This window comes from Anguilla anguilla, chromosome 5, assembly GCF_013347855.1.
Source record: "Anguilla anguilla isolate fAngAng1 chromosome 5, fAngAng1.pri, whole genome shotgun sequence".
Classification (NCBI taxonomy): Eukaryota; Metazoa; Chordata; class Actinopteri; order Anguilliformes; family Anguillidae; genus Anguilla; species Anguilla anguilla.
The window spans coordinates 43,958,045-43,974,580 of record NC_049205.1 but is presented as its reverse complement, the minus strand read 5'-3'; the positions used below and the strand labels follow the sequence as shown (position 1 = coordinate 43,974,580).

General features: G+C 39.5%; 1 protein-coding gene across 16 annotated transcripts in view; it reads left to right on the top strand.

Moving 5' to 3' along the window:
• Positions 1 to 16,536, top strand: part of dgkza (diacylglycerol kinase, zeta a) — a 124,459-nt gene extending 107,923 nt beyond the window's left edge. For all 16 annotated transcript variants that reach the window (XM_035418311.1, XM_035418306.1, XM_035418307.1 and 13 more), the window contains 6 exons: positions 4,438 to 4,472; positions 5,386 to 5,435; positions 6,539 to 6,659; positions 6,917 to 6,953; positions 7,308 to 7,407; positions 11,457 to 16,536. In XM_035418311.1, the coding sequence (XP_035274202.1) occupies positions 4,438 to 4,472; positions 5,386 to 5,435; positions 6,539 to 6,659; positions 6,917 to 6,953; positions 7,308 to 7,407; positions 11,457 to 11,573 (460 nt within the window). In that variant the 3' untranslated portion in view covers positions 11,574 to 16,536. The remainder of the gene's footprint in view (positions 1 to 4,437; positions 4,473 to 5,385; positions 5,436 to 6,538; positions 6,660 to 6,916; positions 6,954 to 7,307; positions 7,408 to 11,456) is intronic.

The following is a 16,536-nucleotide window of genomic DNA, read 5'->3' as shown; positions in this document are numbered from 1 at the left end:
AATGCTCAAAAGAGGTTGTTTTCCTCCCACTTGAGGAAGTGTGCAGACATGTTAAGGCTGTTTGCATTAATGGTCTTTCTTGAGGGTGCTAAATTACAACCAGCTGCACCAGCTCTTTCTCCTGGCCTTCTGTAGCACATGACTGGTCACAGGAGCCAGTTAGATTCAGCAAGGAATCTAAACCTCTTACACAACAGGACTTGGTTTTGAAGACCTGAGCAACTATTCAAGTATTCACAGCCGCTCTTGTTTTGTTTTTGTTCCTTTCTCCACTTTTCTTCAAGATTAAGGTGTTTCTTATGGTGGAGAAGTTTTATAGCAACCTGTAGTTTCTTGTCAATTCTCCGCCGCAGGCACTTAATCATTCATCTTTTGCACATATAACCCAGTATAAGTACTTTTATACAAAGTTTTCCTTCTCCTGATCATCCATTACATCTTCCCATTCTACTGTAACTCTTGACATTGAATCAAGTGTATTAGGTTTTCCATGGGAGCCTATGAAATGCTTTTTCCAAAGGACAAGGGAATTATTCCAGTCTTTCCTCAGTTGGCTTGGGCTTTTCTGGTTTATCAGTCCCTTTTGAAAAGCATTTTCTTTGCAGTGCTTTCTAAAAATTAATTAGCAGAAATACGGTCTAAATACGTCTTGCTTGATTGACAGATGTGATGAGTATTTCAGTATTCAACAGAATAACGAGCTCTTGTTGTATAAATTGCAGGAAAAAAAAAATGATTGCAAAACTATGGTGTAGTACTGTGATTAATGTAGAAAAGCGCCCGTAACGGAAACATCAAAAGCTCAAAGCATTCTGGTTCCCTGGCTCATTGTGGATATACGAGTAAGGACATGGCTGAAGACATGGCTCCCTGGCAGATGTAACAACAGTTAAGGAAGTGCAGAGAGGTGGACAGAACTGAATATCAGGCCTGAAATTAGAATATTTGTGGCAATGTCTCTATTACAGTGAGGCAATTCCCTTGTGCCTCGTGCTGCGAGGAGGTTGTCTGGGTCATTACTGAGATGCGGGTGACAGGGTGTTCTTCTGGTATTCTCTGCTGGGATGTGGTGTTCTGTAACGGGTCACACCTGAGCCAGAAAGAGATGTGAAGGTGAACAGGTTGACAGAGGGAATTTAGAAATGAGCATATTTTTCCAGTCAAAATTACTCCCACAGGGAGTCCTACATCCACACTGCTGCGTGGCACATTTTAAAGGGCAGACCCGATGCAGAGGGTTTGCTTTGACATCAAGCGCGTCTGCATTTTCACACACGGCAGGGGCACAGTTTGTCTCAAGGGTTTAGCAATGGAAACAGAAACGCACGGCTTCATTTTGTACAGATATAAGCGAAAGACATATGAACACAGGACCCCTTTTTGTTACCATCAGGAATCCTGCACACATGCTGCAAATGCTTGTCATGCTGTATGCTGTCGTTATTGCCACTGCATCCCTTCATCGATATTCAATGAACACACCACACATCCATCATGTGTGGATTTCTAGCGTTTCCATTTTCCACTGATGTTCGTGTTGTCTTTTTTCCTTTTCTATTCCACTCACAGTATAACACTCCATCTCTGACATATATTGAATGTGGTTGCCGTGGTAACCAGGATAGCAGCACATCCTTTGTTCTCTGACTGACAGAATTGTCAGTGGCATATTGAAGGCTGTGTAATCTGCTTTCAGTTCCCTGTACAGTAAGCCTTGGTAAGGAAGCATATGTTGTGTTTGTTGTCATGGATCATAGCAAGTGGTATGATTGTGCCAGCAGGGTAGTTCTCAGCAAGGCTTAAGGAGGTATGCCTGGCTGAGAGTGATGTGAATGCCCTGTTGTCATGGCGAGGGATAAATCACCTTAGTCCGTTTTAATAAACGCCATAAATCCAGGTGTGAAAAGGCCTTGTGCACATACAAGGTTGGTGCTGTAGTCCTGCTAGCCTATCATTGTACAATCACAGCCTTTGGCCATTTCTATCACATATCATAAGACAGCAGAAGAGGAGAATGGTAACGAAGATTGGAGGCGGCTTTGTCAAGGGATTCTAATGGGGGGGAGAAAAACTGAAATGAAGATGTTCTCAGCTTCGATCAAATATTTATCAGGGATTCACTTGTATCAAAGAAGCTCCCTCAGAAGACGGCGATTCGCGAACAGATTAGAGGCAGTGAGACATCATGCTGCTGATCCGCTGTTTAATCGCCCTGATAAAGCTGAAAAAGCTGTCCCATTATGAGCTGGAGAGCTCAGGGTGCTCACGGGCTGAATGACGATCCTGTAAGAGTATCTACTTTAGCACGCCCGCTCTTGGTAGGGAAAATGATGAGCCCAGGTGGGCTGAATGGCCTGTTCTCCTTGTCAGATATTCACATGCTCTGCCCATACTTTCTGTTTGCTGCCTTGGGCTGAAATTCTGTTCACATCACGCTACAGCGACGCAGTACTGGTGTTAAGCATGTCCAGCAGCAGGTCCTAGACCCAAACCAAAGTCCAAACCGAGTAAAAATACACCCTGATGTCCCTCATCCTTTTCAATCATGCTACATTCCACCTTTTCTTCTATACATGTCTTGGTTTTATTTATTTATTTATTGATATCTTTTGGCGATTTAAATAAAGGGCCAAGTGATGAGGTTTTACTGGGATTCTATTCTAGTGGAATAATCCAGTTTTATAGTTGCATTTGAGGAGGAGCTATAGTGTGCTATAAGCTGCATTCAGAGAACTAAGAGGTTTTTTTTTTACTGGCTTCTGTCACTACTGCAACCCTTATGTAATGGAGGGGTACTGTATATATTCTTTCATTCATGCTCATGCAATACTGTATTGCATGACATTCTGAAGAGTTGCTCAAACAAGAGAACTATCTACAGGGAAATATTTAAACTTGATACAGCATTTAAATATAAAATGGTTTTTCTTTTTGTTTGCTTTTTTTGTGCCAAATTGATTTTATGCCTAAGATAATGCAAAACTGAATAATGTAAATAAATCCAGCCCTGGTGTCCATCCCCCAATAGGAAAAAAATATAGGAAATATATTAATAATAAGAGCTAAATAATCTGTTAATGAGTCACCCCATGGATAATATATGCAAATTTTGTATTAGCATTGCATGTCGTCAGTTAGACACTAGTGACATTAATTTTGCAGGCACAATGCAGCTAAACAAGTCTCCAAAGTCCTGTTTTCACATAGCTGAATGCACGCAGATGAGATTTTCCACCCAGTGCCAAAAGAGGATGTGCGGTGACTCCAAATGGGTGAAGTGTTTTTCTTCAGTGCTGCCTGTTTAATTTCAAGACAGTCGCTATTAAATCCTTCTTATCCTCTAATCCTGGCTGATGATGGCTTATGGGCTAGACATTTGCTGACCAAAGATTCCCAAATATACAGCAATTGAAACAAACTGAAACTGGATGTGATTAGTTTATTAATGCTTCTAACAATAGCAGCCTTTTCACCTTAGATTAAGTGCTATATTTTTACATTTATGCATCCGGCAGAGATTTATCATGAAGCATGAATCATGATTTAGTAATAATTCTTTTTTCTCATCAAATAATCTTTTTTAGGAAAAATGGAATGGTAAAAAGCTCAAGCTGTTTTGTGCAAGTTTTTTTTGTCCTGCCTATTCAACTGCTCTGTCCCCTTTCACAGTGTAGAGGGGTGTTTGAGGACGCTGAATGGCAGACTTCTCCTGCCCCCTCCCAAATATGCTCAATATAAATACTTTGTACGGTATCTCAGCATTGTCTAAACATTGTCTCAGCATTATCCTAGCTTCTGGGTTCACGGAGGATTACCTACAGGGATTGTCTCCAGGCAGGCTGACAGTTGTGACCAAAGGCTGTGTAGCCAACCGTGACGGAATTGAGGCTCTAGCATAGGGAGCCCAGTGTGTGTGTGTGTGTGTGTGTGTATGTGTGTGTGTGTATGTGTGAACCACAGAATGAGAAGACAAGTACAGCTGGCTCCCATTTGACTGTGTCTGCTATCTTGGGCCAGGAAGTTAGCAAGGAGATGCATTGAATATGCCTCAAAACCATAGGGTCTGCTAGTTCAGTATTCATCTAATTACCAACAAAAACTTCCTGTGGATCCAGTTTTGCTGGTGAGAAGGAACCCCCTGCAAGTCTTCGCATTGACTGGGTTTTGTTTACTTTGTTTTCTTATTTTTCATTATGGAAGTTTGCTGCCAGTCTTCACGGAGTGTGCCAAGGTGTGTGTGTGTGTGCGTGCACGCGTGCGGGCGGGCGGGCGCGCGTGCACGCGTGCACATTCTTTTTGCTATATTTCAAGTTGTTCTACTTTCTTTATTCCAACTGAACAGCCTACACAGGTCCCATATTTATATAAAATATAAACACCCCAGATTACTTTCAGTAAGAAGTACAAATATTTACAACTGCTTTCCTTTTTTCACAGGTCTGAGAAGACTGCTCTGTGTAACACAGATAAAGGTAAAACATCATTTCCACTGTCATTGATGGACTAGGAATTATGGGTAAACCAAATCAAAATTCAGCACCTGCTATTGTATGTAACAGCACTTGGAAGAGTTCATTGATTGAACAGTGTCAGAAGTCTTTTTGGACTTCGCTAACAGTCCTGCGAACAGCATTTTCATCTTTAAAGTAGTCCCCTTTTTAATTTCAGTTCAAAGCTTCAGAACTTTATCTTTTTTTAAAGATTTGAAATGTGATGTGGACTCCCTTTCCTCCAAACCAGCATATCAGAATTTATGGTTTTGAGCTGCAGTGGTGATATTAAAAGTTCTATTAGCTTTATTACCGTATAGCAGTATAGTGGTCTGGAGGATTGTATTTTTCAATACCCAACTCTTTGAGCATTTGGGAATTAATCTTTTTTTCCCACACAAATATTTCCAGCACAGGTTCTGTATAGTTTTCAAATGTGGATGGTTGAGATTTGTGAAATGCTGTTCATCAAGAGGAGTCACGGAGCAGTTATAACATGATTATCTTTCTTATTTAACTGGTTTTTCTACCATTTTGTTTTAAAATGCCAAACTTCCAAAAATAGGGCGGTGTGTTTCTTTCACACATTGAATTTTTGTTCTGATTAAATTAATCGGCATAGTCGGTAAACAGTCGTAATTTTAGGGATCTGAACCAAATTGAACCATCAAGCAAACTGTATGTAAAATCCCCAGTACAATTTCCTCATTGCTGATGCTAAACATGCATATAAAGAATGTAACTGCAAATGTGATTAATTAATTAATCTCACCCTGGATAAAGGTCTTTCATTGTGATAAAAAAAAAAAGATTTTTCTTGAAATATCAGTAGAAATAAACTTATGAGGTATTAGATCAAAACTGAGGAACTATGTATGTAATTCTCTTTTTTCAGTTTCCCTGGAGGTGCTTATTGATTGTGTGAAAAACAAAGACCATGAGAGGGTGAGCAATGAAAGACAATGCCGTTTTACTGCCATACGTTAAGTGCACTGTTAATGGGTGCGTTTAGGAGGAGAGCCTCAAGATTCGGTGAAGTGGATGGAAGCTATTACTGGCATTCACTTATCAAGATTTACAAAACAAATATGTTGTATGTGTACACTATACAGCAGAACGAATTGCATGTCTCAGTGACAGTAAACTGTAGGCTATAGTTGACTGAACTGCAGCTAGAAATCTTTATGCAGCGGTAAGTAGAATTCTGGCTGATTTAGGGGCAGTCTAAGCTGTACAGCTCAGTCTGTGTTTGTGGCAAGTGATTTATTACTGTAACTGGGCCACTTAAGAGCGCCTTGCTGGTTTTTTATTTGATTAAAGTTATTTAAAACTGTTCTTGCCTGCTGCTAAAGTGCATGCATGCATACCAAAATCACACATAGTAAATACACCTATCCATAATGCCTTAGCATGGAAGACCAAACAAGGAAAAATTCCTGTGTATTCCCTGCAAAGTAGCTTGTGATAAATGGCCCACATTCTGGGCTAACCTCAGGTCCCATGTTCCCCGTAAGGCAGTGAACCCCACGGAATTGTGAAGCGTACAAATGGCCTCCATCAGGAAAGCCGTAGGAAGGAGTCTTTCTTCCCTTCTCGTCGCATTCATCATACACATAATCGTCGCTACTGAAGGGGTGTACTGAGCCCCATGGAGTCTTACAGTCAGGACTCCATTACCAGCAAAATCAAGGATTACACTGTCATTACAGGAAACCGTCTAAAGCCATGTCAAGGATGGTGGCTTTGGTTGTGGCCTGCGTTCACACAGTCTTGCCATATTCTTCATTTAGATTATCAACCCATCAGAAATATGTTCGTTTGATAGCGCTGACATTATGTTAACCTTGGGTCCGGTCTAATATTAAGTTGGCAGACTGAAAACACTGAGGTGATGTTGTGAGATGCCATTTGTAAGATACACGGTAGAGCATGCAATCCAATCCATGTTAAAGTAAATTCAGCCAATATTCATTTGGCGTTGGGGAAATGTTGGGATGAAGTAGCGTTGATGTGGGGGTGATTTTCCGATGGGTTCTAATTTCCCACAGCTAAAGGACCTTCACAAACTGGGGGCAGACCTTTCCATGCAGGACTCCTCGGGTCAAACCCTGCTTCACCACGCTGTAGATGTGGGCAGCAAAGAGATTGTGAAGTACATCATTGACAATGGTAGGACATCCTGCGACAACACGCCAAGGGTCCAGAGTCCATAGTCAATGACCAACTCTCCTACTGTAAAGACACATGTTGGAGAAAAGTGATTGCTAAAAAGCTAATGATATTCGGTTTCATATAATATTGGAAACTTTAATGTGTTAATAATGTTAATTAACATACTCATACAAAATCAACAGATAACTTTAGGGGCAGGATGTTTGGTTTGGCGATGTAATTTAGCTGTTTTTTTCCCCTTCTTTTTAAAACAGCACCCACTGATATCTTGGATGTAACAGAAAAAGAAAAGTACGTAACGCTCAAAATCTGATTCTCTTTTCCCATTCCATTAATTTGCATAATTTTTCATTCAGATCACGGTTCCTTTTGTAATAGCTGCCATATTTCATTTTCATTTCTATTGATATCTTTTCAGATGCAAAATTACATCCCAGCAGGATTTTGTAATAGCTAAGGCTCACTGGTCCATGGCTTTGAATCTCATTTACAACACCGTTGCTTAAGTTAAACCATATCTGGGTGATATTACAGTACATGCATATGACAAGCCCCCTCCCCTTTATTAAATAGTATGAAAGGTATTACAGCCTTGCATGGTTTAACAGACCCCCCCACCCCCCCCCCCCTTTCTCTGTGCTGCAGTGGAGAGACAGTCCTGCACAAGGCAGCCTCGCTGTGTCAGAGGACCATCTGCCATTACCTGGTGGAGGCAGGAGCTTCGCTTATGAAGACCGACCTGCAGGTGAGAGAGAGAGAGAGAGAGAGAGAGAGAGGGGGGGGGAGAGGGAGGGCGTCATGGTAATATAGTACATGGATGCCACCATGTTTTGTAACACAATTTAGTCTTTTGTGTGTGTTTATCCAACAGGATTTAGAGAAAAAGCACTGTGTATACATCAGATATGAAAAAACCATTGCAGACTTTTACGTTTATACATAAAAGGCATGTTGGCAACTTGAATTTTATGTTTATGCATAAAAGTCATGAACAGATAAAAAAAAGTGTGGGAAAATCCTTTATTATACCTTTTGGTTGAAAGTGTATACCACATGTGATGTTGGTGCTTGGATTTAATTCTTGCCTCTCCATCTTATGGACACAAACAACCCTCAGTTCAGAGGTATATCTACACAAAAAACAGAATGATTATTTATTCGCTGAAAATGTTTCATTTAGTAAAAAGTACATGTGGTATGCCGTGTGGGAGGACACCTTAACGTGTGTATTTTAACGCAACCCTAACCCTAACGTGTGCAAGTGGGAATGGATGGGTGTTCCCATCATCAATGTACTATGTACAGAAACAACCTGGGCTCCATCTTACCTTTGTGTGTGGCTTGAGCATGGCCTTGGCACCACTGCCCTCTGTGCGCTCAGCTCCTTCACTTTCCCGTCACTGATGAGCGAATTTGACATCCGACGACTGGACCGCAGCTAATTCTGCAAAATAATTACCTGGAATCACATTAAAGCATGTCAAAATGCCACTTATCTGCGAGCACGAAGCCCAGACCCCCAATCAGGCCGATTAAAGTGAAGCAGCGAATGCGGCCGACGGCGGACACGTCTGACCCAATCGCTCAGATTAGGGCCGTCCTGTGGAGACGATGAGGAAGCTCGCTGCAGCCACAGCGGCTGCGGGATCGGGCGTCATGGCGGCCGCTGAAAAAGAATTTTGTGTGTGTGTGTTCTTTTTCTTGTGTATTTTTGTTTTCTGCAAATTTGGAATGCTCAATCAGGAATGCTCATTCATAATTTTCGGGCCATCCTGTAGCTGTAGCATCCCCCCCGTTAACTCAGGAGAGTGCGGAATAGCGCATTCGTCCTGGGCGCGTGTAGACAGCCTGCGTTTCTTCTTGCTTCGCGGCCCCCCTGCTGAGCTGTGCAGTTATTGCGCCGGAGGACAGCATGGCTTGCACAGCTGGTACAGACAGACCGCAGGTGCCTGATTGATGTTCGGAGTAGATCTAGCTTGATGGTGGGGGAGGTTGGAGGGGGGGGGGGGGGGGGGGGTGGGGAATATCATGTCAACAGAAACCCTCCCTGCTTGGGTTGTAACAGCAGCAAGTGAGCATCAGAAGTCCTGTCATCATTCCTTTCAATTTTGTTATCATTTTTGGGTCTTCCGGACTGCCTATAGGATAAATCAATGGCGTTTTTACCAATTCCTTCAAAATAATTTGACATTTTTATATTTGTTTGTATATGAAAAAAATGCTTCTCACCCATTTTTTATAATCTAAAAAAATGGTGTAATTTGAAAAAATAATTTTGCTAAATAATTATATCTGTTTGAAAGCGGCATCAGTATTCAGTGGATCCAGTGCCGTTTAAGGGAAAAATCTGTCCGAATAAAAACGCTGACTGTGACACTCCCATTCATTTTCTCCATAGAGAAATCATGCTTTGATCTGGAAATCCATACATGGGCGCAGGTTTTTCTCTGCGTTACGTCAGGCTTCTGAAGCCCATTATGCAGCCACTGCTTAAGGCCTCTAAATGAGGCTCAAAGAAACAGTGCCTAACGGCAGCAGCGCAAACTCACAAACTCATAGTCTGTGTTAGTTTCTTTCCCAGAGGATACATGCACGCAAGTTTCATTTAAAGTTAAGTTTGAGATGACACCTGCATGTCCTTCCAAGTTTTTCTTAAAACCAGACAATAGGTTTCACAAACACTTCTCTCTCCAGTATAACGCTTGAAAGATATTTTTTCAACTGTTCACCTGCATCTTCATTCTACCTGTCTATTTCCGTCTGTCACACTTAAGATCCACGGAACACACTGGAGAACTTGTGCTTCCTCATCCCCCCCCCAGTGCTTCTGCCTGGCATGCGTGAGAATGTGCCCTCCTGCAGCATCTCACTCCCTCTATCAATCCTCTCACACCTCTGGGTTCAGTGGCCATACATGCAAGAAAATGATAAATGTTCCCCAGTGGGACTGTCTATCACTGGTAATATGGCAGATGCTGGATGAGCCTGATTTATCCACACACGGCGTTGGGCTTCCATACAGCCCTGTACTTCTTAAACGTAATTTCATCATTTCCAACAACCTCTTCAGCTGCCTGTATTGGAAATGATCACACATTCTTTCATTCTCATTCCCACTCTCTCTCATCCCCTCTGTCTCTTTCTTTTCTCTCTCTCTCTTTGTCTCTGTATCTCTTTCTTGTCTCTCTCTCTCTCTCTCTCTCTCTCTCTCTCTCTCTCCTCTCTCCTCTCTCTCTCCCTTGATTTGTGACCTCTCTTCACTTATTGGAGCTTTTTTTTTAATTGTCTCTGACTCACTGCCTGTTCCTTAAATTCTAGAATGCAGCGCAGTCAGCAAAAACCCCCATAAGTCTCACATGGGCGATGAAGCAGAAATCTGCCTGTTGCCAGATTGAGGTTTAATTCATGCCATTAACTTCATCCAATTATCTTTTTTTTTACGTGCCTGTTTTCATCTATCTATATCTGTTTAAGACACTGCCATACTGTCTTTCTTTTGGAGTGTTTGTATCCCACTATTATCTACAGTAAGAGGTCAACTCCATCACCATTTAAGGGGTCCTGGAATTATTTTCCAGTTTTTCCCCAAAGCTGGCTAAAATGGGCTTAAAATGGCCTTTGGAAGATGTACACTCTTAAGCATTGTGTCACAACAAGACTGTGGCACTATATGAAAATAATTACTTAATTTATTAAAGGATTGATTCAAGGTCCTCTGCAGGAATTCTTTTGCATCCATACTCTCTACTGGGTAAAGAGACTCTCAGCCCACCCACCCATTTCGCAGAAACGATTTATCCTTATTTCTTTTCAGTTAGTTAGTCTATTGTTTTGTTGTTGTTTTTTTGTAGAGGGCTGGAACTGTAATGAGTTTGTGATAACTTCTGAGTTCCTGCTTTGAATGGGCATGAGAGTGGCTGAAATAGGATGAGGGTTTATTCATTTGGCTGGCATGGTTTTTGTCTGTGTGAAGTGACAGAACTCATTAGTGGACGGTGTCCAGCTGGCAGGTGGAACCAATTAAAACTGGAGGAAACGGAGAGCTGGAGAGGAGACGGATGTCCAGATGAATCTAAAATCCAGATCTCAACAGAAACCCCTGGTTTTGTTAGGAATTCATTGGCAGGGAGTGCTGCCAAAGCTATGCACACTAACAACAAAAAAATACCCCTGGGTTCAATTAACATTTAGTTTTTACTTTCAAATTCACAGTAAAATACAAGTGTTACTTTGTCCCTGTATAAGCAGAATTGCTTTTCATTGATTGTTTGACTCATCATAATGTGGTTATGAATATAAAAGTAACCTATATAAGTGTGTCCAATTGCTTATTAGCAGATGTTTTTAATCCAAAGTGACATACAGTATATAAATGTGTACATGTTTTGGTATCATCCCCTGGGATTGAATCCATAATCTTTGCATTGTTAGCACAATGGTTTACCACCTGAGGCATGGGACTAATACATTATTAAGAATTATTATGAATTTTAGACAGTGGTCTCAGAGTCTGTACTTGGTCAGGATGTTCATCCACGTTGTAGCTCTCACAATGAAAGGATTATACAGTCAGAGAGTAGTCATGTTTTTGTACCCGATTGTTTGCTTTGTGTCTGCATTTCTTAGCCCCATTGTCTAAAGTGGAGTGTTTGGCTTGTTTCTTGATATGGCTTGTTTTGAAATAAATGGCTTATGCTGTGTGGTGTGTTGTTTCCAGAGCAGGAAGGAGCCGGGTCTGAATAGTTTGGCCATTCACACTACGGGAGTCGGTTAACTCTCACGCTTTCCTGCCAGGGTGACACACCGAAACATCGGGCAGAGAAGGCCAAGGACCAGGACCTGGCAGCCTATCTGGAGAACCGACAGCACTACCAGATGATCCAGAGAGAGGACCAGGAAACCGCCGTGTGACCTCTCTTCTATACCCCCCTCCCACGTGCCATAAAAACCCATCCGCAGCCAGGAACCAGCACCGCTGGGGTCTACAGTTGGTCTGAGGAGCACATTTCACAGTTTTCAGCAGGTGGTCTACCGGCCAATGCGCTTCCAGCACACGGTCCATAGCGCCCACTGGTAACGCAGTGTCTACAAGAACTCCTGTCCCTTTTTATTTTTATCTTTGTTGCACTGCCAAAAACGTACAAATAAAAAAAATTATAGTGTTTTAATTGTTTTTTCGGAATGCATGAAAGAGCTGCTCCTCTGTTGTGTTGCGTTGTCCTATTCTAGCGCTGTGGCACAGACAGAATGTTAGGCTAATGCTAGAGGAGTTTATGGATGTTTCAGGCTTGGGAAAGAGATTTCTGAATGTCAAGGTGGTTTTATTGTTCTACAGAGAAATTGACCTCTACAATGGAAATCTGTCTTCAAACAACACAGAAGTGCAAATGGTCATGAACAAAAAAAGCTTGGATTTTAAAAGGGTAATTTTTTAGCAGGGAATGAAGGCTATTGTCTTTAAATGCACCCAACATGCTATTAGTATGACTGAATGTTGCTTTAAGAGATGGAAAAGAAGCTTAGGCATTTTTTTATGAGACTGTTATAGTTTTCATTTGTAGTGGTTTGATGACTTGTTCATTTACTCAGACTACAGTAAATTGTTTAAATCTTGACTCTACCTTAGGCAGAGATATTTTACACTGAAAGCTTTCACTGTACAATTTCAACATGGATGAAACCAATACTGTTCTAAAGAGAACTATGACTTGTATTATTTGAAAACTATACTACTCAAGTCAGAGTAGATGTTTAACTTCTAATAAGAGTATTTGGTACTGTAAACTCATATTAGTAGCTTTCTTTCAAAGCAGATTTACACTGCTATTCTTCATGCCTTGAATATTTTTTTAATTGTATGGCTGATTGTTTGAATTTCTACTTGGTGTACTAAAGTTGTGGCATATTTCTTAGTATAATCAAAAGTAAATAGATATTTATATAATGCATAGCTGTGAAAATGGCATTTTTGTGTTGTCATGTTTGTATTATAAAAATGTACATTTGATATATATATTTTTGAGAGGTAGATAGCTTATCTTCTTATTTACTTTTACATATAACCAGCCATTCAAGGCATCTGTGTTTACTTCTACAGTTGACAGGTGATCCCACTTTTAAAAATGTATTTATTTTTGGGGGTTTAATTACTCTCTCCCCCCCCCCTCCCCCATCTACTGATGATATTGGTGGCTTTCACATAGTTAAATAGCTAAGTCTGAGCTATAAATTTGAAGAGTGAATAGTCTTTGTTTGCTTTTCTGCATATTTCCTAGACCAATTATTCAGGCTGTTTCTTTTTTATTTTGTAGGTACAGATTCAGATGCAACCCAATTGGCAAATGAAAGCATTTACAGGAAACCAGGGCTTTGTGAAACAGCCATATATTATTTGTGTGAAAAAAGCAATCCCTGTACTCTAAAACTCCCCCATTTTATTATGTTATATAATGCTATTTTTCCCTTTTAGCCATATCTTGCAATATCTCTAAGGATCTGCTGTAAATATTTAGATTTGTTTTTTTTAAGTTAAGGAAAGTAGACATTACTCACTGGAATATTTAAAATGTCTATTTTACTGGCAATTGAGCACAATGCATGAACATTTTGGCTAATGCCTTCTTCAGTGTGCAGGGAGTAATTTGTAATATTCCAATGAGCACATTTCAATTCATTTATATTTTGTGTTGGGTTTAACACCCAGTATTTCTGCTTTGTTTTGAATTGAGCATGTTTCATTAGCTATTTATCAGGATAGATTTTTAAGTAGAACTTAATATCATTTAATTACACTTGTTTGATTTTTATGTATGTAATGCATATACATTACATATTATGATGTTCACAAAGTCATTTTCTAAGACTGTCCAGTTGCAAATGTCACTTCCTTAAAAAAAGAAAAGGCTCAATGCTTTCTTGTCCTTTTGGACAATTCAGCATATCGGGCATGTTATAATTGGTCATTTCTACATGTCTGATGCACAGATTTGACAGTCCATGCCAGTTATTGATTAGAATTTTTTTCCCAATAGTGTCAGTTAACGATAGGTGGATGAGGTCCATAAACTGCTTAATAGCAGAAGCTGCAATAAGCCGTTAGTCATGACTCTTATCAGCAAAATGGTGGTACAGTAGATCACAATGATTGGTTCAAATCAAGGAGTCACTGAATTTAATAGCCCCAGCCATGTTTGGTTTCATGATTTCCCATTTTCCCATCACTAGTGTCACTAACAGCCTTTAAATAGAATTTAATTTGATCTGATTTGATCAATTGGATATTTGGTCTATTGGATTTGATCTGGGAATGATTTTGACGAAGTGAATAAAATCACAACAAATAAAATCACAACAATTATTTAATTAATGGAAATATCTGGCCATTTAAAAATGGCTCCAGGGTTTCTTCAGGGGTAATTAGAACAGGAGTATCAAGTTCAGGTCCCAAGTGTGCTTGCTATTTCTTCTAACCTTTGGAATCTCTTTGAATGGAAACCAACATCCAAGAAGATGCCTTCCATGCCTCAACAATAGAAGTGGGTACTGTACATGGCATTTAATTTCTCCTTTATCCATGGAATAGTCATATTTAATTACATACTGTTCAATGTTATAGTGAAAACTCGTGCATAAAAAAGTTTATAGAAATTTCCCCTTTTTAACACAATCAGGAATAAATGTATTGATTATTAATGTCTTTAGTTGTATTTAAACCACTGAGGCCTGAATTAAATTAATTGAAAAATTCAAGTTCAGCCATTACAAAAATGGAAAGATTATATGTTTACATTAAGTAAAAGGATTTGCTTCTGAGAGTCTAGTTAAATACATCTTATATTGAATGTTAGACTAATAGTATATCTGTTAAAAATTATATAAATTTAGATAAAGAAAAGTGAATTGAGGACTATTTATTATATTTGCTTTACAAACACGCACACGCATGTATTATATATTTTTATATTTCCATCTGCCTTCGTTTTTGTAGTAATATACAGCTATACAGTTTTGTCTTAATATCTTTAACAGCTTCACATTCACTTGTCACATGTTATTGGAGGGACTATTTTGAACAGCCTTTGTGTTCTTGCATATATTATCTCTCAAAGCTACCAGAGACTTTTTTCCTGTAACCACTGCAGTGAAATGTGCTGTTCCATAGTTTAGTTGTGAATTTTGCTTCCTTTTTAAGCATATTTTTTTAAATATTGATATTTAAGTGACAACAGATGTACACAAATTTTGCTGGCTTTCCATGAAATTTCCTGCATTAAGTATACAGTAACACAAGTTTTGCTTGTGGGAAGCTAAATTCACTGAAACCCATGCTTCTTCTCAGCTGAATTGCAACCAAGCAATTTTGGACAGCCTTCAATGGATTGAATTGGTAAAGAAAAATGTTTCTTCCATCACTGAAAGGAGAATTTTTGTAGTTTGGCGAAGTTTAGAGACAAATGGACCACGAGAGAAGGGTTTTTGTGTGAACCTCAAATGTATAATTCTCTGCAAACTTATCTGTCAAGTTTATGCATAATGTCGCAAAGCAAGCTAAAAGACAGGTGTTCTGTAAATTCATGTGGGTCGAGCTTGCTAAAATAAAATGTCCAAGTGTCAATTCAGAATATAACTGCTGTGCACAGTGGAGTGTAAGTCATTCCATGTTTCATCTAGGTAGTAACAGCTGTCAAAAGTTTCAGCCTTAATTTTGGGAGTTAAGCTGAAATGCAAAATCCCAAACAAATACATGATCAGTATGTATTTATCATACATACAAGCAAGTCACATTGCTCTACTACTAAAAGCAATATTGCAAGATAACTCTCTTTAATGTGCATTAAAGCAGCCTTAAAGCACATAAGCAATACTGTCACCTGTAAACCTCAAACCCTGTGACATTTACAAGCAACACGTCAAATTTGGACATAGCATACAGACTGATGGGCCATGTTGAATTTCACCCTCCCACCTGCATCACTCCAGGCCAGTTTAGTCTTGAGCAATGTCTATATTTCCATGAGAAGCATGTAATCTTGCTACCATTTTTGGTTTGAAAATTATATTTTGTGATGAAAAAGCTCTGGGGTGTTGAGCTGGCAGTTTAGTTTTGTGACTTGGTTTTGGTGTGTCTTTGAAGGTGGGAATTATGTGGATGTCACTGTAATATCCAGATACAGTATGGAATGTTTCAAAGGGAATCACACAGTAGCCATGTTTTAATACAGGCTTGATGCACAGTGATTGTCCTGTAATACATAGATAACTACTCTATAGCCCCTCATTTTCGTTAATAACCACTAGGGGCCTCATTTAAATACTGGTCTTACGATCAAATTATATCTTAAATAGTGGCTTACGCAGAAGACTAAGTAGTATTTATAGAAAATCCCACTTAGACGTGAATATGATCATATCTCTACATAACCTTTACACTAGACATAAGTCAATTAACTGCTGGTTATGTGGAGGTTCTGCATTTTGTTTGCAGCATGAAATTCCCCAGAATGGACTGTACATGCTTTAAGAATTACATTTAATTGGTAATGATCATTTTAGGCATGAAGAGTGAAAGAAATATTTAAATGCAACCTTATTTAGAGGGGAAATGCCATTATTGGTAAGCGCATTGACATTGAAATTGAAGTTCATTCGAGATTTATATATATCGCAACCACATTAAACCAATGTAAACAACTTTTTTCAGTATCAGTTATTTTTACTGATCAAGCGTAAGCACAGTTTGGGAAATTACCTTCAGATTACATTTACTGTAAGTTTGAATCCCAAGACCATTTTTGTGAATGAGGCCCCTGGTTTTTGATAGAGTTTTTGGGAATTCAGATACACCCTGTCATTTGTAAAAAAAAAAAAAAAAAAA